Here is a 25,518-nt window from a genome sequence, read left to right as displayed (position 1 = left end):
TTTTCTATTTCTGCTATTGAGTATCTAATGGCCAAATCCTTACTGATCTGTTTAAAGTTGCATTTCCAATTTGCAAATATGTAAATCATATAATAAAAAAGCTTAAAATGTGTTTAAATGATGCTGTTTCAGCTAAAAAAAAAATATGATATATTCAAAGTAGATATTCTGCCTTCACTTTCCTACCTTCTTTATTTTGAAAGTACTGGAGGTCTTATCCCTTAGATTTTTTATATCTGCAATGTAAATGACCTTTGAGGACAAACAAAGTATGTCATTATGCATCCACAATCTCAACATTTTATGGTATATATACCGAAAACAAAAACCTTTTTTTGAAAATCGTTGTCGTAGTGGAGAAACTACAACATAAATTTACCTACTTCTTTAAGAAATGTTGGGGGGGCCTTGTACTAACTATAAATTAGCAGCCTAGGGAGCTTGCTCAACACAAAATCCAACATGGCGTCAGTTAGGGAGAGTGATACGAGTCTGTGGTTGTATAATAAACTCGGTGATCAAGATGATATGTGGTCTGGAATAAGTAGCTTTAGTGCACAGCTCACTCGGGATGTGTTACGTAATATCCAACAGTGTTTTGTAGATGTCCAAAGTCAGGTCAAGCTAAAAGTTCTTCTCTCGTTTGTCCATATGTCTCGGAGAAATTTGGACGAGGTAAGATAGCATAATAATATTAATAATGAATTTATTGCATCCTTAGAAATATTTTCCATTGGTTGAACAGCAATAAAATGTTAGTAATAAAATACAATACATATAAAACTAAAGTAAAATGTCAGTTATTGTTATTTCTGATTTCAAATATTTTGTATAAGTATTCACCAACTTGTCTTATTAGTACGTCTTCTCTTGAACTCATAATATATTTAAGTATCTGGTTATCACTTTTCAATTCTTCTGGAATATTGATATTATTAAATAGCTTTTGTCTTTCTGTTTGGTACCTAAGACATTCCATGAAGAAATGTTCTTCATTTTCAATTTTGATCTGGGAACACTGCTTACAGATTCTGTCTTCTAAAGGTATTTTGGGTTGGGTATGTCTACCCTTCTCAATTTCTAATACCGCGGTACATGACTGCTTATTCTGAAACAAGTCAATAAGATTTTATGTTTCAGATTACATAAGAGCAAATATGGTTCAAAAGTGTAGGAGTCTTTAAACTTTATATACGTTCTCAGTTTTCTATTATCATTTGTTACACAAATGACTAGCCATGGAGCTGTTTTTTTTTTTTCAGCTCCATGGATTAGCATTGTATAGTCCATTTGATTCTCAGTCTCAAAAATATCTGCTACACAAATGTAGATAGATGGTTGTTGGTACATTAGGATTAGGTTGGGATATGGTACTAATATCTTGTTTGACACACACAGTGTAAGGTAAGTATTGGGTTAATTGTGCAAACTTGCCCACTGAACAAATTCGCCAACCACCTCGGTTTTGATTACCACGTTTTTGATTACGTTCAGATGTTAGAAATTTCTAAAATAAAAAACAACAACAATATTTCAAATAAGTTTGAGGTTTTACATGACAAAATTGTTTGTGTAGGGTAAATCTAATTTAAACAAGTAACCTGTTGAATGCTGTGTGGGTATTATTTTTATATTGATTTTTGTTGCATTTGCAGCAAATAGTTACCAAACAATGAGAAATCTATAGGATTGGATATACCTCTCAGCTGGCTTCACATGCATAGTTCAAGACTGCCTAACCGGTGCTTATACCAGGATTTAGTTGCAGCACTGTGGTCTGTGGTTACAGCTTCATTTTCCGAGTAATCACAAGAAATTGACATTACAATAGAAAATAAAGACTGGCACTCCCATACAATTAATAGCAAGTGAAATTCCTGGAATTGAAACATAGATTTTGAAGTCACTGGTGAAGGCATTGAATAACTTCAAGTTGGCATAAAGACGAGGTAGTTTATTTAATCAGTGCTGAACTAGAGGTTGAAATTATAATTAAGTTCGTTGTCATATAATTTGTTTATTTAAATTTCTCCTGAATTCAAATAGAATACACTGGTGAAAGGATGTTTTTGAGGTGTGGTTACATTGTGTATGGAGTGGTAGGGTTGGGTGTCATATAATTTTTTCATTTTCAACTCTCATGAAATCACACAGAATTTCACTTAATTTATTTTCGATGAAAAGTTTTCAAGCATACGGTGTGAATCAAATTTTCACTGTGCTGTGTCAAGTCTCAATAGAGTATGAGGGAAATGACATTTTCACTGGAATTTATTTTAGCGGAAAAATGTTCACAGTGAAAGGAAGTATTCCACATTATTACATATATACTGCAGTTTATTTTGATTCGTCCCTGAAATCAAAATCGGTACTTCCACACCCCATATGCAAATGAGGTCTGAGAGCGAATAAAGTAGTCCGTTCAAGAGTAGCGTTTTTTGAAACATAGCAGAAATAAACAATATTTAGAAGTACGATACTTTACGTTTGGGTACATGAATATATTTGCCGAGTGAAATGAAATTTGAACAACAGTAATGGTACTTCTAAGCAGTAACTTATTTTGACTAAAACTAATTTGCATATCACCCATGCAATGATGTTTTTTGGTATTTTCACGGTCAATATGCAAATGAACATGGTATTGGCGATTCGCTCCACTTGGATTGCCCTTAAAATCACTTTAATTTTGTGTATCTGTGTGTGTGTGTGATTTCTAGTGTTTTCACGTATTAATTCTTCTGTGATTTGTTTGGCTTGGCCGATTTCGCTCAAACTTAGCAGGTAGGTCACACCTTCACCCTAGTTATCAGGAAATGTATCTCCTACAAATTTTGGACACAACACCTCAGACATAGCTCATTTTGCTCAGCTTGAGTGTGGGCACAAAGTTACTATTGGTAAAATCTGAAAACAAATTCTGACCACCGTTTCCATGGAAACAGCCAAAAACTGAATTTTTTAATACCTACACGCCAAATGTATCACACCCTACAAAAAGCATGGACGTAGCTCATTCTAATCCGCTTGAGTGTGGGCAACAATTTACTGAGATTTTTTTTGGCTTGGCTAATTTTGTTTATAATTGACAGGCAGGTCGTACCGTCACTAATTGGCAAAACAATCCTGGTCCACAGCTACCATGGCAACAGCCAAAAACTGTTTTTTGAATACATTCGACCCCAAATGTATTACCTCCCACTAGTCTTTTATTTTGGCTACGTTGCACACCGGTAAGAGATCACCGACGCCGACATTGTTACACTGTATCAACGTAATCCCGACGCAACTTTGAACTTTGAATGAACTGTAAATGCTGCCCCTGCAATCTAGAAAATACTATCGGTTGGAAATAATAAATTTAAGGGATTGTTCAGTTACTCTGGCCTGGGGGGGGGGGGGGTCGGCAGATTCCATTTTGTCAGCTGTAAATCTCAGTTGACCCACCCCTATCAACAACAAAAAGTGGGCGACCCCCTAACATTATATTTTAAAACATGCTGACCCCCCCCCCCCCCCCCCCCCCCCCCGAAAAACAAAGAAACATTAACAGTTTTGGCTCTGACATAATTACAATATGTATGATGTGCATTGAAAATATCATGGTTTGCCGTAATTTTTAGTGTTTGCATTTAATAGACCAGTCACCTTAGGAGGGGAGGGGAAGCATAAAGCCAAAAAACGACTACAGAAAAGGATGCAGGAAGTAGTTAAATCTATGCTGCTAAAGATAGTAAATAAAAACAAAGCTGTGGAGTACTCACTTGATAAACGCCCTTATAAGATAGGAAAAGAGGATTTGAATCTAGGCGGTTTGAAAACTAATTTGGATTTAATATATCTTTCATATCTTATAGACCAGGAAAGCTAAATTTACACCTGAAGCACAGTCTGTGCTTATGAAAACAAAGGACACTTTGATTTTTGTATAAATTTGTGTTGGATTTTGGTATTTTACAGAGCAAAATATGCATATTTAAAAGTTAAAAAAAAAAAAAATATTTATTTATATACATGAATCCATTTAACTTTTTTGATTTGCTGTACAAAAACTGTCACTGCTCTTTGTACTAATTGCTGTGTTTTTCCGTCTCCAGCTACAATTGGATAAATCCAGTAAATATCTTATACAATGGTGACTTCAGACTTTAAATAAAATAATCTGATATCACATGGACTTGGGATGTGTTCAAAACTTAACTGTACAATTGCATGGGGCTCTGCCGCATTGCATAATCTGTTAGTTATTTGTCAACTTCAACCCCAAAATATTTAGCCTATAACATTTTTTGCATCAACAAATTTATAGGCAATATGGGTAATAGTTATTATTAAGAACACATTTGTACGATTAATTTTTTAATCTATTGTTCTGAAATAAAATTTAAAAAAATATATGCATAAGCGCGTGTGTGAATTGTGGAAAACAGGGTGACCCCCCCCCCCATTCGCAAAATCAAAAACAGGGTAACCCCCCTACTGATCCACCCCCAGGCCGAAGTAACTGACCAATCCCTAACAACAGCATACGTCCTAGCAATAAAATAAAATGACTTCTAAGGACTGAATGTTTTTTTGCGAACTTTGTATACGGTGCCCGGTTTTAGTTATAAACCGACGTTAGCTTCACGTTCATGTCCTACCATGGCAACAGCCGAAAACATATTGCTAGTTTTTTTTTAGTGGAGTGGATCGCCAACCGGCTTGTTTTCATTGGCAAAATCGTTCAGCAACATGTTTGGCATATTAGGTGTACATCACATGGACTACTACGATTGAGAGAACTTTATGTATGTTGAATGAGTTTTATAAACCCCGAAGGGCTCTTGGAAGATCCACCCACAGTAAAATTAGCGATTGCCATGGAGGCGCAACCATCAACATCAAAATCCCAGGAGGTTTCTGCTGGCGACGTTACCCAGTTCCAAATAAAGATCACCAACGCCAAATAAGCAACATTTTAACCGGTAATCAAGATTAATTCAATCCACGGCTAACAAGCAACATCACAAGTGAAGTTGTAGCGTCAAGCTCAGCGACTACTGCTGACAACGTAAGTCATGCTTGCGTGCCTTCACCATTGTATTCAAACGAATCACGTGGTGTGCCGTTCTCTTTCAAACCCGGGATTCGATCAATAGGGGAGTTTCAGTAAAAAAACACATTGCAAATCATGCAAATTCAACATTTTCAAACCAGTATACTAAAACAAAAATGCTCAGCGATGCAAAAGAAGGATAGATGTTACTTTTCATTATACACATCTCTGTTGATACAAACCCTCACATATTCTATTCCCAGTTATACCTGCGTAAATGGATTAGCCTCTTTTGATGTTGACATTCAGACTAAAATCACGTGACAGGCTGTTAAAATTGGCTGTTGCATACACTTTTGCCGGTCTGGAAAATGTGTTTAGTTAGCTCTCATTCAAGTAACAATGCAGATTTCCCAGTGGGAGTAAAACTATTCGACTCTGCCATTAAAAAATAGGGGTGTTTTGAGCAAAAAAACGAATAACCCTGGAGTGCACACAACAAATCTTGCATTATTTACAGCAGCAGAATACCACAGAAATATCAGACGACACATGGAAACACTATATATATGTATTTCGGCCTGAGCCCTCTCTATTGCAATTCCAGGAATTACCCCCCATATGTGCAACCATTTTCCACCTTGGTACCACCCAAGCCTGAAAACAAAATCTTAATACCACGCTAAAGCGTTTGGTAATCAAAACCAAAGTTATCGGAGAATTAGTGAGCAAGTTAGCTAACTTGTTGCCTCAACAGTTCCAAGACTTACCGTAAGTTGAGCCAACCCGTGATCATACACATAGTCCATATTATTTGTACATTGTATACAGCTTGTATGAAGTATTGCCAGCAACCAATCACAAACAAGCTCTCAAAATGGTTTATCAAATATATACCTTCCCAGTTCCCATGTTACTATGCTTCTTTGATCCTGCTCCTGCCCATTGCAAACAATTCAACAATAAAATAAAGTAAATTAATTCTAGTACATGAACATTAAAATACTGTAATCTGTAAGATTATTACAAGGATACAATGACAGTACTGCAGTGATCAATAATTGGTTAGAACATTTTTGATGATACACTATGGTGTAAACTTAAAAAAGAATTCTTCAGTTAAAAAAAAAACATATATCTTTGTTTCATTTACAATCCTCCTTCAAATTCAAAACACTGCCAAACTGACTTTTTTGATTACTTGGAAGCAGATATTTGTAATTATTCTAAATGTGGAGATATTATAATACTTGGAGACTTTAATAGTAGGACAGGGAATATGACTGATTTTGTAAATACTGATGCGATTCATTCATGCCTACCCCAAACTGTTATACAAATGATGATACCATATTACAACGTAGTAACAGAGACACACTTATAAACACACACGGTAAATCACTATTAGAACTAAGTAAAAGCACTGGCATTAGAATCCTAAATGGAAGAATTCCTGGTGACTCATTATCATTACAACGGCAATAGCACAGTAGATTATGCTTTAGCTTCATCAAACTTGCTCTGTAAATTTAAATATTTCCAAGTTCATAATTTTACCATCCTGTCAGATCACTGCCAGATATCATGTTTATTTACATTAGAAAAATTCATCAATTCTAAGAAAATCTAATTCAAAATATAACAAAAATAACCTCCTTAAAAGTTGGATCTGGGACAAACTGTCTATCTTTGATTATTATGAAAACTTATCATCTGAAAAAACTTAAAATTTAATTAAAACTTTCTTAGACAACAAATATAACTTGGATAACGATGGAATACATGATGCAGTGCTGAATTTCAACTCAATTATTGGTGATGTAGCTGATCAAACCTTTAAAAAGAAGAAATCAAAACAAAACAAAACAAAACAAAAACATAAACAAAAAAAGTGGTTTGACAAAGATTGTAGAACCCAAAAAAGACTTGATTTATTGTGCTAAACTGATTAGCAAAAAACCTTTTGATAAAAAGTTAAGAGAAATATATTTTGTGAAGAAAAAGAAATATAAAAAATTGATCAAAACTAAACAAAAAAAGGGAGAGCTGTTAATTGTAAATAAATTAACACATTTAAGAAATACAAATCTCAATCAATTTTGGAAAATCATTAATGAATTGAAAAATTCTCACAAAAATCAATCTAATCCTATTTCTGTAGAACAGTGGGAACAATACTATAAAATATTAAACAAAGCTGATCAGAACAACAATTTGCATAATAATATCATTTCTGATATGTCAGCTATGGAAAACAGAAATGAATCTAATAATCTTATTAACAATAAAATAACAGAAAAAGAGATAAAAAATGCTATTAAAAAACTTAAAAATAAAAAAACACCTGGTTATGATGGCTTCTGCTCTGAGCTTTTGAAATGCAGCTCAGATTCCTAGATAAAAACATTAAAAAAACTTTTTAACCTAATTTTAGAGTCTGGAATTTATCCAAAGTCATGGAATATTAGTATTATTTCACACATCTATAAAAAGGGTGATTCACACAACCCAATAAACTACTGGCGAATAGCTGTATCAAGTTGTGTGGGAAAAACATTCTGTACTATAATAAATAATAGAATTACCCAATACCTTGAAACAAATAACATAATTAACAATAATCAAGCAGGGTTCCGTAAAGGCCACCGCACAACAGACCACATTTTTGTACTGAAAGCAATTGTTAAAAAATATCTCCAGCTAAATGGAAAATTGTATGCATGCTTTATAGACTTTCAATGGGTTGTTTTATAAATTACTCAAAAATGAAATAAATGGCATTAAAAATATGTATTGTAATCCATTCGTTTAGAGAACACAATCACAAATATATTTGAGACAACAAAAGGTGTGAGACAAGGCTGTGTTATAAGCCCCACACTATTTAATTTATATGTGAATGATATGAGTGAATACTTGGAAGACAGATCCCTTGATCAGGTCACACTACATAACACTAAAATTAACTCTCTATTTTATGCCGATGATCTGGTGGTAATTTCAATAACAGAAAAAGGCCTACAAAATGCATTAAATAAACTGCAAGATTGTTGCCAAAAATGGAGAATCAAAGTAAATCTTGCGAAAACTAAAATTCTTGTATTCAGAAGGGTAACACTACAAAGAAATGAACAATTCTATTATCAAAATGAAAAACTTTGCTGTGTCAACTCATATAATTATCTTGGAATAATCTTTCAGTCAAATGGTAAATTTACAGAAGCTAGAGACAACCTAGCAGATAAAGCAATCAAAGCCATGTATGCACTAAAGCAGTCTTTACCAAAAGAAACAGACTGTAAAACGTACATCCATCTGTTTAATATATGTATCAAACCAATTTTACTGTATGGATCTGAATTTGGGCAATGGAAAATATGAGTAACAATAACTGGGACAAAACTAAAACAGAAAAAGTGCATCTAAAATTCATTAAACAACTACTTGGGCTTAATAAATACACAGTGAATAGTGCATGTCAGGGTGAAATTGGAGCATTTCCATTGATAACTGAAGTGAAAATCAATATGATTAAGTTCTGGTTCCATGTCACACACAAGTCACAAAATAATTATACAAAAATAGCATTAAGCGATCAGACTTTGTCAAAAGTACAATTTGAAACATCAGTCAAAAATATCTTGAAAGATGTAGACCTCTCTAAAACATCACAGCTATCACATCAAAATATTAAGGAAATTAGCAGCACTATTACATAACATACTGGAGGGAGAATATGACAAATGAAAAAACAAAACTGAGAACATACACATTAAATTTAAAATGAATTACAATCTGGAAAATTACATTAATGTTTTGGATAATAATCAAAGAATATCAATGACTAGATTCAGGACAAGTAGTGACAATTTAGCCATTGAAAAAGGCAGACATACCAATCCAAAAACCCCATTAGAAAATAGAATTTATAAACAATGCCCATCACAGGAAGTTGAAGACGAATTACACATTCTTTTAGTTTGCCCACGATATCAAACAGATAGAAATGATTTTATTTCCAGTATTCTATTCCCCAAAGAAATTATTATCAACCTGCAAAAATTCACATATTTAATGAAAAGTAATGGGGAATTTTTACATAAATCATTGATTTTAAGAAATTAGCTTTCTTTGGATATAATACCTTGACTCTTTTTTAGCTCCGCTGTCGACTCTGTCGAGCGGAGCTTACCATATGAGTGATTGTCTGTCGTCCGTCGTCTGTGTCAATGTTTTACTTTTTTGACTTCTTCTTGAAAACTACAAGCCTGAATACTTTGATACTTGGTGTATATGTACCTTGGGTAGACCTCTTCTAGATTTGTTCATTTCGTGATGATATCTTCAATTCTCTAATGTTGGTGAATATTTTTGTCATTTTTGGTAAAAAGTGATATTTTCGACTTCTTGTTAAAAACCGCAAAACCAATTGCTTTGATATTACATATATAGGTACTGCATGTAAACTTCTCACAGATTTGTTCATTTTGTAATGATATCTTCAATTCTCTAATTTTGGTGAATATTTTTGTCATTTTTTGTAACAAGTGATATTTTCGACTTCTTGTTAAAAACCGCAAGTCCAATTGTTTTGATATTACATATATAGGTACTACATGTGGACCTCACTCAGATTTGTTCATTTTGTAATGATATCTTCAATTCTTTAATTTTGGTGAATATTTTTGGTAAAAAGTGATATTTTCGACTTCTTGTTAAAAACTGCAAGTCCAATTGCTTTGGTATTACATATATAGGTACTACATGTGGATCTCTCTCAGATTTGTTCATTTTGTAATGATATCTTCAATTCTTTAATTTTGGTGAATATTTTTGTAATTTTTGGTAAAAAGTGATATTTTCGACTTCTTGTTAAAAACTGCAAGTCCAATTGCTTTGATATTACATATATAGGTACTACATGTGGATCTCTCTCAGATTTGTTCATTTTGTAATGATATCTTCAATTCTTTAATTTTGGTGAATATTTTTGTAATTTTTGGTAAAAAGTGATATTTTCGACTTCTTGTTAAAAACCGCAAGTCCAATTGTTTTGATATTACATATATAGGTACTACATGTGGACCTCACTCAGATTTGTTCATTTTGTAATGATATCTTCAATTCTTTAATTTTGGTGAATATTTTTGGTAAAAAGTGATATTTTCGACTTCTTGTTAAAAACTGCAAGTCCAATTGCTTTGGTATTACATATATAGGTACTACATGTGGATCTCTCTCAAATTTGTTCATTTTGTAATGATATCTTCAATTCTTTAATTTTGGTGAATATTTTTGTAATTTTTGGTAAAAAGTGATATTTTCGACTTCTTGTTAAAAACTGCAAGTCCAATTGCTTTGATATTACATATATAGGTACTACATGTGGATCTCTCACAGATTTGTTCATTTTGTAATAATATCTTCAATTCTTTAATTTTGGTGAATATTTTTGTAATTTTTGGTAAAAAGTGATATTTTCGACTTCTTGTTAAAAACCGCAAGTCCAATTGTTTTGATATTACATATATAGGTACTACATGTGGACCTCACTCAGATTTGTTCATTTTGTAATGATATCTTCAATTCTTTAATTTTGGTGAATATTTTTGGTAAAAAGTGATATTTTCGACTTCTTGTTAAAAACTGCAAGTCCAATTGCTTTGGTATTACATATATAGGTACTACATGTGGATCTCTCTCAGATTTGTTCATTTTGTAATGATATCTTCAATTCTTTAATTTTGGTGAATATTTTTGTAATTTTTGGTAAAAAGTGATATTTTCGACTTCTTGTTAAAAACCGCAAGTCCAATTGTTTTGATATTACATATATAGGTACTACATGTGGACCTCAATCAGATTTGTTCATTTTGTAATGATATCTTCAATTCTTTAATTTTGGTGAATATTTTTGGTAAAAAGTGATATTTTCGACTTCTTGTTAAAAACTGCAAGTCCAATTGCTTTGGTATTACATATATAGGTACTACATGTGGATCTCTCTCAGATTTGTTCATTTTGTAATGATATCTTCAATTCTTTAATTTTGGTGAATATTTTTGTAATTTTTGGTAAAAAGTGATATTTTCGACTTCTTGTTAAAAACTGCAAGTCCAATTGCTTTGATATTACATATATAGGTACTACATGTGGATCTCTCACAGATTTGTTCATTTTGTAATAATATCTTCAATTCTTTAATTTTGGTGAATATTTTTGTAATTTTTGGTAAAAAGTGATATTTTCGACTTCTTGTTAAAAACCGCAAGTCCAATTGTTTTGATATTACATATATAGGTACTACATGTGGACCTCACTCAGATTTTTTCATTTTGTAATGATATCTTCAATTCTTTAATTTTGGTGAATATTTTTGGTAAAAAGTGATATTTTCGACTTCTTGTTAAAAACTGCAAGTTCAATTGCTTTGGTATTACATATATAGGTACTACATGTGGATCTCTCTCAGATTTGTTCATTTTGTAATGATATCTTCAATTCTTTAATTTTGGTGAATATTTTTGTAATTTTTGGTAAAAAGTGATATTTTCGACTTCTTGTTAAAAACTGCAAGTCCAATCAATTGCTTTGATATTACATATATACTAGGTACTACATGTAGACCTCTCTCAGATTTGTTCATTTTGTAATGATATCTTCAATTCTTTAATTTTGGTGAATATTTTTGTAATTTTTGGTAAAAGGTGATATTTTCGACTTCTTGTTAAAAACTGCAAGTCCAATTGCTTTGGTATTACATATATAGGTACTACATGTGGATCTCTCTCAGATTTGTTCATTTTGTAATGATATCTTCAATTCTTTAATTTTGGTGAATATTTTTGTAATTTTTGGTAAAAAGTGATATTTTCGACTTCTTGTTAAAAACCGCAAGTCCAATTGTTTTGATATTACATATATAGGTACTACATGTGGACCTCACTCAGATTTGTTCATTTTGTAATGATATCTTCAATTCTTTAATTTTGGTGAATATTTTTGGTAAAAAGTGATATTTTCGACTTCTTGTTAAAAACTGCAAGTCCAATTGCTTTGATATTACATATATAGGTACTACATGTGGATCTCTCACAGATTTGTTCATTTTGTAATAATATCTTCAATTCTTTAATTTTGGTGAATATTTTTGTAATTTTTGGTAAAAAGTGATATTTTCGACTTCTTGTTAAAAACCGCAAGTCCAATTGTTTTGATATTACATATATAGGTACTACATGTGGACCTCACTCAGATTTGTTCATTTTGTAATGATATCTTCAATTCTTTAATTTTGGTGAATATTTTTGGTAAAAAGTGATATTTTCGACTTCTTGTTAAAAACTGCAAGTCCAATTGCTTTGGTATTACATATATAGGTACTACATGTGGATCTCTCTCAGATTTGTTCATTTTGTAATGATATCTTCAATTCTTTAATTTTGGTGAATATTTTTGTAATTTTTGGTAAAAAGTGATATTTTCGACTTCTTGTTAAAAACTGCAAGTCCAATTGCTTTGATATTACATATATAGGTACTACATGTGGATCTCTCTCAGATTTGTTCATTTTGTAATGATATCTTCAATTCTTTAATTTTGGTGAATATTTTTGTAATTTTTGGTAAAAAGTGATATTTTCGACTTCTTGTTAAAAACCGCAAGTCCAATTGTTTTGATATTACATATATAGGTACTACATGTGGACCTCACTCAGATTTGTTCATTTTGTAATGATATCTTCAATTCTTTAATTTTGGTGAATATTTTTGGTAAAAAGTGATATTTTCGACTTCTTGTTAAAAACTGCAAGTCCAATTGCTTTGGTATTACATATATAGGTACTACATGTGGATCTCTCTCAGATTTGTTCATTTTGTAATGATATCTTCAATTCTTTAATTTTGGTGAATATTTTTGTAATTTTTGGTAAAAAGTGATATTTTCGACTTCTTGTTAAAAACTGCAAGTCCAATTGCTTTGATATTACATATATAGGTACTACATGTGGATCTCTCTCAGATTTGTTCATTTTGTAATGATATCTTCAATTCTTTAATTTTGGTGAATATTTTTGTAATTTTTGGTAAAAGGTGATATTTTCGACTTCTTGTTAAAAACTGCAAGTCCAATCAATTGCTTTGATATTACATATATACTAGGTACTACATGTAGACCTCTCTCAGATTTGTTCATTTTGTAATGATACAGTATCTTGATCTATCCCAATTTGCTGCGCTGAGGTTAATTGCGGTTTTTACTACTCCATCACTAATGACACTAATTAGAATTAAAAAAAAGTGAAATTAAGTCGCATTGGGAAAAAAAACATAAGAAAATCAAAGCAAAAAATATTCAACTGCAGACGAGACAAACCCCGACCTCTAGAAATACCTCATTCCTAGAGTGCCTCATTAGTGCCCTTTGTTTACAAGTATAGTATGTTTTTCAAAATGCCCATATCAAAATCATGTGTTTCCATATACAATATGTCATAGATTCTCAGACATCTTGATCAATTTTATTGATGGATTGACCTACATGCAATTACATTCACTTATTAGGCAAAGCCTATACCTTTATAATACATGCTCTGATCACACGGGAGCTATTTACAGTTTAACTTTGATTGTCATTTTCGACTTCTTGTTGAAAACCGCAGGTCTGATTGTTTTTATATTACTAATATATAGGTACTACATGTGGACCTCTTTCAGATTTTTTAATTTCGTGGTGATATCTTCAATTATCTAATTTTGATGATTATTTTTGATACTACCGGTATACATATTGTTCATTTTCTAATGATATCTTCTGTTCTTTAATTAGTCCCCATTCGGACGCAGTCCGAAAACAGGGACTTATGTTTTGACCTCCGTGTGTGCGTGCGTGCGTGCGTGCGTGTGTGTGTGTGTGTGTGTGTATCTTAGAAATGCCTGAACCAATCACAATCAAACTTCACACATATATCATACATGATATTATACACATGCACGTCAATTTGTTTCACGATCTGATTCAAGATGGCCGAATGGCGGCCATTTTTGTGCTAAAAATCATGAAAATCAAGCATTTCTCGGCTGTGCCATATCTCTGACTTGTTTTCAAATTTATGTTCAAATTTTAAATATTCATTATACATTATGTTATAGATAGACAGATATATTGGTTTGACGATCCTATTCAAAATGGCCGAATGGTGGTCATTTTTGTGCTAAAAAATCATCAAATATCAAGCATTTATGGGTGGATTTCGTTCAAACTTGGTACATACATTAGACATTACGGGTTCCTGATGCTCCTGATTTTATTTTTGACTCCCGTGTGCGAAGCACAAAAGGGAGTCTTTGCAGTTACCCTGTCTGTATGTCTGTATGTCTGTATGTATGTATGTATGTCACTTTTTTTGTTCCACCGTTATCTCAAGAACCACTAATCAAATTTTGGTGAAACTTGGTACATAGATGCTCTGGGATAATGTGCAGAGTTGATTAGGTTTTGGTAAAATCCATAAATATTAATTACCTAATTTGCATGATAATTAGCTGATTTTTAGCTGTTCCATGACTGTTCCACTGATATATGGAGAACCACTCATTGGATTTTGATGAAACTTGGCACATGGATGCTCTGAACTAATGTGCAGATTTGATTAGTTTTGGGTAAAAATTTATGAATATTAATTACCTAATTTGCATGATACTTGGTACATAGTTACGTAGTTACCTAATTAGTTTTTGGGTAAATATTTGTGCATATTCACCTTATTAGCATAATTAGTTAACTTTCAGCTTTTCACCTGATATCTCAAGTACTAATCATCACATTTCAATGAGACTTGCGACATAGATCTTCTAGGAGTATGCAAAGACCTGATTAATTTTGGGATAAATAATTGTGCATATTGATTACCTAATTTGCATATTAATTAGTTAATTTTTTGCTGTTTTATGGCTGTTGCACTCATGTCTAAAAAACCACTCATTGGATTTTAATGAAACTTTTAAAGAATACCCATCACATTTCAATGAACCTAGGACTATACACCATATGAGTTTTTGGTAAATATTTATGCTTCTTAATCACCTAATTAACATAATTAATACTGATATCTCAAGTATTGATCATCACATTTGAATAAAACTTGGTACATAAATGCTCTAGGACAATAGACAGCCTGATTAATTTTGGGTTAAAATCTGATCATATTAATTCCCTAATAAGCATAATAATTAATAATTTGTTGGTTCTAGTCACATTTCAATGAAACTTGGTACATTGTGCGGACCTTATTAGTTCTACACTTAAATCTGTTCATATTAGTTACCTTATTTGCATAATTAGTTTTCTGCGTTTCCATCAATATCTCAAGTTCAAGTAATTTTGAATTAATTTTTAAAGTTTCTCCAATACTCTCAGCACACAGGAGTTCTTTCTAAGCATTCTTTGATTCAGATTGAATTCAAAATGGCTGACTGGTGGCCATTTTGTTTTAATGATTGAGCTTCCGTAGCCATATCTCTTGAATGCTTTGACTTATTATATTTAAATTTTATATATTCATTATACATCATGTTATATATATATATACATGTATTCAAAATGGCTGATTTTGAATGCTGTTCCAGAGCAATATCTCTCAATATGGACAAGTACTTGTTTGACGATCAGATACAAATGTCAATCATTTTAATGTTAAAAAATCATATTTCTGACATGGTTATATTCCAGCTATATTACTATAAACAAAACTATATATCTTAAATTTGATAACTAACTGGGACTGTGCCATGCATGGCTTGTTGAAATGTGCATTGCTAACAGCGGAGCTATCTCAGCCGACTGGCTGCTTGTTTTTTCTATTTTACGTTATCATATTTTAATCACTTATATATTTATTGCTGTAAACCAATAGAACATTTGTATTTCTAAGAATGCAATAAAGTTATTATTATTATTATATTATTATAATTATTATTATATCCTCTTAATAACGTGTTCTTTATCTAAACTACTTGGTGTTTGAAATGCAGAAACTGAGCAAGATGGTGAAAATTATTAGAACTTCCTCGATATATAAATCCTTGAAAATAGCAAAAATGGGAAATATTAGAGTGTTTGCTGAAAAACAACTTGTATTCTTGCATGTGTTCCCAGTGGCACAGACTAGGTTTCCAACCATTGGCATAATTCGCACAACTACAATCTGTTTCTGGAATAACCAGATTAAACGGAAACTACCTTATTTGCATAATATGCGGATACCAATTGACAGAAAGAAAATATGTAATATCTTTATTATATTTTCTGTTTGAACTTTTATTGTTCAACATTTCGCAATGTCATTGGGTGACAGTATCATTGAAGGTGGTGTTCATGTTGCGTTCATTTGAGCCACACACCAGAGTGCACACCTGATGTTCCACTCACATGATCACATGATATGCAAAGTGGAGCTCATGAATATTAATAGCAACTCAAACTTTGCAAGAAACGCAAATTCTTTCACAAGTTAAATTTTTTCTCATGATCACTCACCAACACTGCATTATTTCTTATGTTAGCCATTTTCATCTGTTTTTATTTAAAAAAAGAACAGTAAGACCTGTAAGCAAGTCTCGGCATGCTGTAACCTGTGATGATATTATGACAGATGTACATGTATTATTGGTCATTATCTATGAAATATTTCGTTGATACAGAAAATATTTGCCTGTACATGAAATCATTGGCTCAGGCATGCCCGAGTAATGATTGATGACGCATTCAAAATGTTGATTTTTGCTCAGTAAAAAGTGGACAGAATGAATAATAAGTCGACATGCATATTTCTTCTATTGTGACTTGTCTTTGTTTCAGTGTTGAACTAAATCAGTCTAGACATGTCCATAAAAACTGACATCAAACGTATGTACAGGAATACACAAATGACATTGGTTATTCTGAGAATTGCATTCAATAAATTTACATTAGCCTCAGAGATATCTTTAATATGTGATGTTATAACAATTGTTTGTTGTCTCTTGTGCATTTTTAGACTCATCTGGTCTTATCACATAATCTATGAGCCATAATAATAAACAAAAATACTTTTATTTTATCAAATTATTTTTTGTTTTATAGTAATTTTATTGGTAGCAGACAAAAAAAAAGCACCTTTCTGAGTAGGCATTTCAGGCTATGCAGAATTTGATTCTTCAAAAATCTGTCATTAAACAAGCTGCATTTTCACTGGAATTAATGAAGTTTATTTTCACTGTTTTTTGATGAGTTGAATGTAAAATATAGAAACAATGGTATATTCACTGGATTTTATTTTCAGCGAAAATACTGTTAAACCATTTATTTTCACTGACATTTAATTTCACTATTTCGATTTTTTGAGCATATTCACAAGGAAACAATAACTTTTACTGTTATTTTACATATACATGTAGATTTAATTTAGCAGATTTTAATTATCAGCGAAAATATCGAAATTAAAACCCAGTGAATAATTAATGCATTTACAGTAGCAAAAATAAATTCCAAATAACAATAATACATTTTACAGAGCTTCACACGGTCTCAAAAATGTTGTTCATTTCACAGTTAAGTTCGGAATTAGAAGACATAATAGAACAAGCCATACACGATGAAGATGAGTGGGTACGTGTAATTGCTGATATACTGAGGACGTACCCATCAACTGGAAAACTGAATCTGGAAATAGAACACAACCATCCAACTGTGGCTGAAGCATTGGTTGAACTTCGAAGACTTGGTAAGTAAAGAGCAACCTTGCTGCATGTACCAGTAGTCTGAATACTTGACCATCTTTACACATCTGGTCACATGAACAATCCATATGTTATAATCATCATTAACCTTTTCACCACCAGTTCTGTTTTTTCACCACAAATTTACAAAATTGTTCTGTTTATAGTCTGCACTTTCCTTCAGAAGATTGGTACAAAAAAAGCCAAATTTCTTGAGTGAAAAACATAAATTTGACTCAAATTTTGTCTGTTAGTTCCAAAATTAGGGTTCATTTCCAGAAATAATGAAGAATATAAGAAAAAAGTGCAGAAAAATTATGGCAAGAATGTCAAGTGGTGAAAAGGTTAAAGAGTGGCGGTTGGACCCCCTAGGCAACTGCAAAAAAATTGCTACTTTTGACTGTGAAAAAAATAATTCAGTTTGACATTATGAATTGGATATCTTAGTTTGCATGAGTTTCTTATTTCTGTCATATGGAATCACATAATACAATGTTTATTGTCGCATTCAAAAACACGTGATACATGCTCTGTGAATATGCAAGGACACTAAGAAAAGCTACCCATGGTGAACACAAACCAGTTCTTTCACAAACATTACTTATTGTCAAGTATTCTAGAAATATACATTTAAGTGTCTCTCAATGTGATCCTTTCACAAATCGCAAGACTTCAATTTTGGATCTTCAATCATATCACACCAGTTGCATACCCTTATCTGATGAATCCTTGTCCCTTCAAATATATTTATCAAATCTGTTTTTGTTTGTGTTCTTTCTCAGTTTCAGAGACGGATACTGCTTCTTTTCTACCATTGGAATGTCGGTATTTAAACAAAAATGCCCTGACCCAACTCGTAGGATTACAGCCTCCACCTGTTAAACATTTTGCACTGAAAAGAAAACCCAAATCAGCAGCATTGCGTGCTGAGTTGCTACAGAAATGTAAGTAAATCCTTGTTTGGTTTGGTTCTCGGAGACTTTGTGCAGTGTGCCCTCTAAGTCCATATGACGTGCCACTGAAGCAAAAAGATTTGCCGTGATGCAACTTGTTGTGCCAAGTCACTGGTGCATGTTCAAAATCTTGTGCCCAAATCTTGGCAAGAAAACAACTATAGTGCTTAAAGGGTTAATGTCGATGAAAATCTGATGAACTGATTTTTTTTTCTTTATTTTCAGCCAATGAAGCACAATTGTTACAACGAAGACAGGGTCATTTTGCACCGGTAGCCGCTAAGTCAAGGTCGTTGGCCAAGAAAGCAGACGACCACAGTAAGTGTTTGTGCACTTGAACTGCCAGTAATTCTTTAGGCAACATGACATTTTCGTAAGGGTAATCAGATAGGCAGTCAAAGCATGCGTTTGGGATCTCTATGAATTTTTAGTACTTATAACAATGATATTACAAGGTGGTAGTGGTTTATAGAATAGTCTGTCGATTGTCAATATACTTATTTTAGGATAAAATTTGATGAACCTAATCTTCAAAAGAGCAAATTTCATTTGAAAAAAAAGGCATTGCCATCGACAACAAATTATTTTGTTTATTGGCATTTGAACCGTTTAAGATGACATGTAACAACACAAGGTATTTCGAGATTAGACGCAATTAGATTTCTCCTCATAATGTTTGCAAAAATTCTAACAACAAATTTCATTTAGCAGTAAATTAACCTTGTTTTCTAAGCAACATTACAAACACAGGTCCCAAGATATATTATAAAAAATGTTTCAGAAACATGTAGCGAAGTGGAATATGCCACTGTAAAAGAGAAATACCATACACGAGATACTCTAAACTACAACATACCACGCATCCATGATACAAACTTGCACTCCAACAGAAAATACAAAGATGTTATGATACTCGTAGGTTACCGATTTCATTGCACGTGTGCGTAGCATTGTCACCTCTATGGATCGAATATTATTGTCCTATTGTTGAATACTAACCAACATTTAACTCTGAAATGCCCGGGCATCGATCATAAAAAGTGTGCATAGCTGCTAAAATTTGTGACTCTGTTTCAAATTTTGAGTATAAATGAACATTATACAGTACAAGGATTGCTGTCGCTGCCCTGTGCGTCACTTATTTCCCCCATTCGTTTCTGCTCGTGTTCGGACAGTCCACACGTGCCTGCGCGTTAATTAGTAGGACTACTGTAAAATATACTAGTATTTTATCATCAACGTGTTGTTTGGGATGTTTACATTTTGAGAGATGACCTGTTTTAAAGTGACAATTTGGTGTGTCTTAACCATTGGTGGCAAAAGTGACATTTTTTGTTGCAGCTGTAGCCCAGAGCTTGAGTAATATACCAACTCGTATATGTATACAATTTATTTACTTTTATTAAAACTGTATATGCATTGCTGTGAAGTTTTTTTTTTTTTTCATTAGCTCCGTTACGAGGAATACCCAAGGTAGCTCCAACATCTGGTTTCCGTTCACATGCTAATTTAAATAGAAGTACACCATTAAACAGAACGCTATCAATGCAAAAAGAAAGAGGAACTAAGGTAAGGGTTATGTCCCTACACTTGAATATATTCAAATCATATTATTTTTTCCATGCAAATGTTCCCATTTTTGTTGAATCGCAAAAGATATTTCTCCTGTCCATTTAATGGACATGTATGTATTTCTGTTGTTAGTTACTGGACATTGCTGAGCAACCAATGGGAGGTGGCAGAGAAGCTAAGAGAAGAAAGAGAATGCAAGGTAATGTTGTTTCTAAATCGGCTACATCACAACACATTTCAACATTCCGGAATCAAAAAACCCAGTACGCCTTGACATTTTTTTCGCTGGAAATGTTTCTATTTCATAATTAAGATCATTTGCAATGACAAAATTTCACAAAAGTCACTGATTATAGGTATAAAGGATCCCAGTGAAATTTTCATTTTTAAATATTTCATGATTTTTCCCTGAAAATTTGTCTCTCGTTCTATCAAATCAGCTTAGTGTACGTGTATGTTTCACTTGACGGTCAGATGCGTTCAAATGCGTTTGAAATCTTTGTACTGTATTAATTGCACAATGATTTTGATCCGCATGCGATGACCACCATTCTTTAACTTCTAACAGGATTGTTAACATGTGTATTCAATTCCACTTTGAGTTTATCACTCCTTATTGGTAGAGCTATTTGAATGAGTGAGACCATGCATGAATTATGAATCTACCAGCTTAATGAATTAATTATATCAGGTGGTAATCCCTTATCACATGACTAACTTCAATTGTTTGCAATACCAAAATTGTCTGGAAATAAGCTTACAATCATATCCTAATTCATGCTATCAGTAATTATGGCAGCACAGTTGTACTTTCTGTCAAAGGTTGGTATAGCTACATGTAATTTCCACTTGACAAACACCTCACATTTAAAAACAGTGAAAGAAATTATTTTATTTTGCACATAGAAATTGAGGCTTTACAGGAACAAGCGAAAAAAGACAAAGAAGCACCGCCTGCTACTCCAGAATATGCTGCAAGTCTGATGCCATCAATGGTGCAGGTAGATAAAATTACTCTAATCTCCAAGTTTCACTCTTAACATTTTACTACAATAGTTTCCCACTTTCATCTTTGTTTTATGTATGACATACAATATGGTTTCAAAATTCTATAGAAGTCTGTGGAATTTTACAGACATTTGGCACCTTTTTCTATAGAAATTCTATAGAACGCTGTAGAATTTCTATAGAGTTCCGTAGAATTTCTATAAAACTGTAGAATTCCGTGAATTTCTAGAGAATACCGTAGAATTTTTATAGAATTTCTATAGAAAATGGGCCAAATGTCTGTTAAATTCTATTGAATTTCAGAATTTACTTCTATAGAATAATCAATACAAACTCTACAGAATTCTATAGAACTTTTTTTGTAAGGTATAGTTTCCCACTTTATGTATGACATACAATATGGTGTAATTCAGATTTTTTCATTCACATTTGTTGTACTAGACTGTTGCCCAATTCCATTAAATATGAAACTCAGTTTTGGGCACTGTATCTCATACCAAGTAGATAGTATTATCAGTTCTAAGTCAGTTCAACTCCCTTCAACACAAATTCAACTCAATATATTTCCTATATTCAATCTGGAGAAGTCACATCAATTATATTATTTTCAATCAATAATTTTGTTTCAGAAATCCGGCATTGCTATTACAGCTGCATCCACTGCTACCCCATCGTATGTGCCAAACACCAGTAACCAGCCCTCAACATCCATTCTCAGTAAGTAAAATGTGTTTCGTACTAGATAATGGTGAAAGACACAAATTGAGATAATAATAATAATAACTTTATTCGTATTTAGGCCTATGGCCCATGTATGCAAATAATAATAAATCATTACATTTCTGTCATAGGTTTGAAAATAAAGTTTAAAAGACTTAAATTACAATTTCTCTTTAACTTTTAATACATGACAACAAAATAAAGCAACACTTTCAATATCAGTCGGGTTGTCTGATGCCATTATCTTGTGAAAATCATGCAAGGTGTTTGCTGCATGGTCCTGGAGAGACTGGGGGAGAAATGTTTGCCTGAATGTGTTGAGTTTTGGTCATTTTAGAAGAAAATGGAACTCGTCTTCAATTTCAGACAAACATAGATTGCAAATTCTATACTCTGGCGATTCCTCTGTGTCTACCGACTTCTATAGCTAAGGGGTGATCTGAACACCTTAAACGGGCATATGCTCTACGAAGTTTTGTGTTGACTGAAAGCTTTAAGTACATTTCTCTGCCAAAGTTAAATTTAAATTGTCGATAATGATCTGTTTTCTCCGTCGTACATATATCCGAGTACCAAATTCTTTTACCTTCATTTTGCGCACGGCTTTTGAACTCAAGTAGAAAATTTTCACTGTTTTCAATGCCTTGATTTTCCCAGACTGTACCAAAACCTAAATTGCCTAGTAGGAGCATTATTTCAGTAGCCCATGTGCGTTTGCCTTGATTGTGCATATTTAAAAGCAATTTAATAAGCTTTATTTGGCAAAATTTGACACAAATTCTCCTCATAAAAGTAGAACATAGTATTTTGCATAACAATAGAGTATATTGATTATTTCTATTGTGTTCATTGTTATATGCTATATCCAAAATTAAACAGTTGGTGGAAATCCCTACTCTATAATGCTGAAGGTTGAACCCTGTTTTATCAGTATTTTTTTTAAAAAAGTGGCTTTCATTGTCACTCATTATTTTTTAATTATTTATAGATACACCTCCATCTGTAAGAGATGCCAGGGAAAACCTTCAGCAGCAGCTACAGCAACAACTACAGCAGCCACAGCTTCGCCCACAGACCACAATTACAGCCCAGATTACGCAACAACCTCCACAACAACCTCAGGCGACTGCAACACAACAAACAATTATCGCCACAACTGCTGCCGCTACTACTGCAGTTGCTGCTGCTGCATCTTCAACAGCCACTCCAACTAGCACTGCTGCTGGGCAGCCTGCAGCGAAAAAAGGTCTTTCTCTTACGGTAAGTATATGAGATACAAAACAAGGTACATTGTAACTTGAAAGCTACCTCACATTTCTGTACAACTTTACACACACCTTATTCATCATGTATTACAGTACCAAACATGTTTTTTTGCCATAATTTATTGGTCTTTATTTTTACGATTCGTGTCCAGTTCAGTAATAAAATTGCTCCAATGTCTCAAGCATTTCAGAACTAGAGCTTGTTACTGTAAAATGACTAAGTTTCACTGGGTTTAAATTTCGCTGATTTACCATTTCAGGCATATTCAGTGGGTTTTAAATTCACGGTTGTATCATTTAGATAAAGTGTTCTATGCTAAATTTTACATATTCACTGGGTTTTAATTTAGCGCATTTTCCAGTCAGCGAAATAAGCAAAATTAAAACCCAGTGAATAATTAACCCTTTTACAGTATACAAATAAGATTTTCCAGGTCTTTATCTGCATGTAGATATGTCAAGCATGTTAAGGCATTGCACAGACATTACAATTATCATACAGTGGTACATTGTCTTTGTCATTCATTTACATATCACTTCATCCCTGTTTTGCTTGTACAACTGATTTGTCAAGAACATATCCAATTATATTCAATGATTTCCGACCTACAGAGAGAGCAGATGTTAGCAGCACAAGAGATGTTCCGAGAATCCAACAAAGTTACAAGACCAGAAAAGGCCTTAATCCTTGGTTTCATGGCAGGATCAAGAGGTGTGTATTACACTGCAATATGAGGTTATTACGAGAATACCGAAATATATGCTTGAAGACAGTACAGCGGGAGTATCAACCAACCCGCAACGGAGGTCGATATGTTCACAAACTTGACAGGGAAATAATGAGTTATATTGTTATTCCACAAGTTCACATGGATTTGACTTAGAGAATTTCACTTATCAACGAAAAGGGCAAATTAAAAACCAACAAACAATTAATGCAATTCAGCATTTACAGTACAACAGTAAACAGCACAGACACATTATAGTGCCAGAAGTGACCTTTCCTTTGAAATTATAATGTGCCATGCGACACTTGTATGAATGATTTTATGTACTCTATTTGGTCATTATAACAACTACTGTTATTGTTATATGTAACAGCCGTTTTCATTCATCTTAGTTAATATAGTTTACATTATTATTGCAGAAAACCCGTGTCCACAACAAGGAGATGTGGTGACAATTAAACTCAGTGAAAACATGGAGCAAACTGATGGAGTTCCTTTGATGGTTGACACATTCTTTGAAATGAATTACAAGACAGGACAATGGAAGCGATATAAGACACAAAGAGCATTGTAATTACAAGAACTATTATTAGAAAAGTAGGAACAATAAAAGTTGGTATGAGACAAAGCATGGTAATAACAATGATTTACGATGACTGTCATTAGAGAAGCAAAAACACTCAAAGCGACATAAAACTGAAAGAGTATTGTGATTTACAATATTAGAGGACAATAGAGGTGGTATAAGACAAAGAGCATTGTTATTATAATGATTTCTGATGACTATTATTAGAGAAGCAAGAACAATAGAGTCAGCATGAGACACAAAGAGGATTATGTAAAATATAAATGAATTTATCTGTTCATGTTATGGTATTCATTAGTGCTAACTGTAAAAATTCCAAAATGTCTGATCCTCTGAAACCTTGACAAGACTGTGCTTGCTGAAGAAGAAATGCAGGACTCAGATTGATGTAATCTGTTTTCCAAGCATATATGGATCACTTGGTACATTGAAAGCTGTTTATGTGCATTGTACATATTAAACATATAATAACCTTTCCTTAAAATATTAGGAAAGGGATCTGTAATGTAAACATTGTTATCATATCTTGATTTGGATATTGGTACAATAAATTACAATAAAGTTTACCATCTAGTTTGTTTGTGACCCATATTTGCAGCGTTAGTCATTTATGCCTACTGCCACAGATTTACCAGTTTTACCAGATGAATAAACAAGTAGGTCAAACTGAAACATAAGTTTCCACTCTTAGTGAGCCAGAGGCTTGACCAAAACACAGTGACTTAGGGTGCTGAGCATGCAACAACTAATGGTGTTACCTTAAGCGTTGGTGCATAAGTTTCCAGGAAACCTGAAGATATAATTGTCCTTGGGTACTTTGATATGCTTATCTTTGGTATCTGCATAGTTTGTCTTCCTTCACCAGCTTCATCTGTACCTTGGTGTTATAA

General features: G+C 32.9%; 1 protein-coding gene across 1 annotated transcript; it reads left to right on the top strand.

The window, feature by feature from the left end:
- Window positions 1-453: 453 nt before the first annotated feature.
- On the top strand, window positions 454-25,213 carry LOC100370305 (negative elongation factor A-like). Its single transcript, XM_085504439.1, has 11 exons — window positions 454-675; window positions 17,630-17,801; window positions 18,579-18,740; window positions 18,975-19,067; window positions 20,200-20,318; window positions 20,454-20,520; window positions 21,228-21,322; window positions 21,959-22,046; window positions 23,038-23,309; window positions 23,927-24,026; window positions 24,462-25,213. The coding sequence occupies exons 1-11, from the start codon at window positions 463-465 to the stop codon at window positions 24,614-24,616; spliced, it is 1,536 nt and encodes a 511-aa protein (XP_085360565.1). The 5' UTR covers window positions 454-462; the 3' UTR covers window positions 24,617-25,213.
- The last annotated feature ends 305 nt before the right edge of the window (window positions 25,214-25,518 follow it).

The sequence above is a fragment of the Saccoglossus kowalevskii genome, chromosome 10 (genome assembly GCF_978046115.1).
Source record: "Saccoglossus kowalevskii chromosome 10, keSacKowa6.1, whole genome shotgun sequence".
In the NCBI taxonomy this organism is placed as follows: domain Eukaryota; kingdom Metazoa; phylum Hemichordata; class Enteropneusta; family Harrimaniidae; genus Saccoglossus; species Saccoglossus kowalevskii.
The sequence above is the reverse complement of the archived record's forward strand: the minus strand, read 5'-3'. Positions and strand labels throughout refer to the sequence as shown.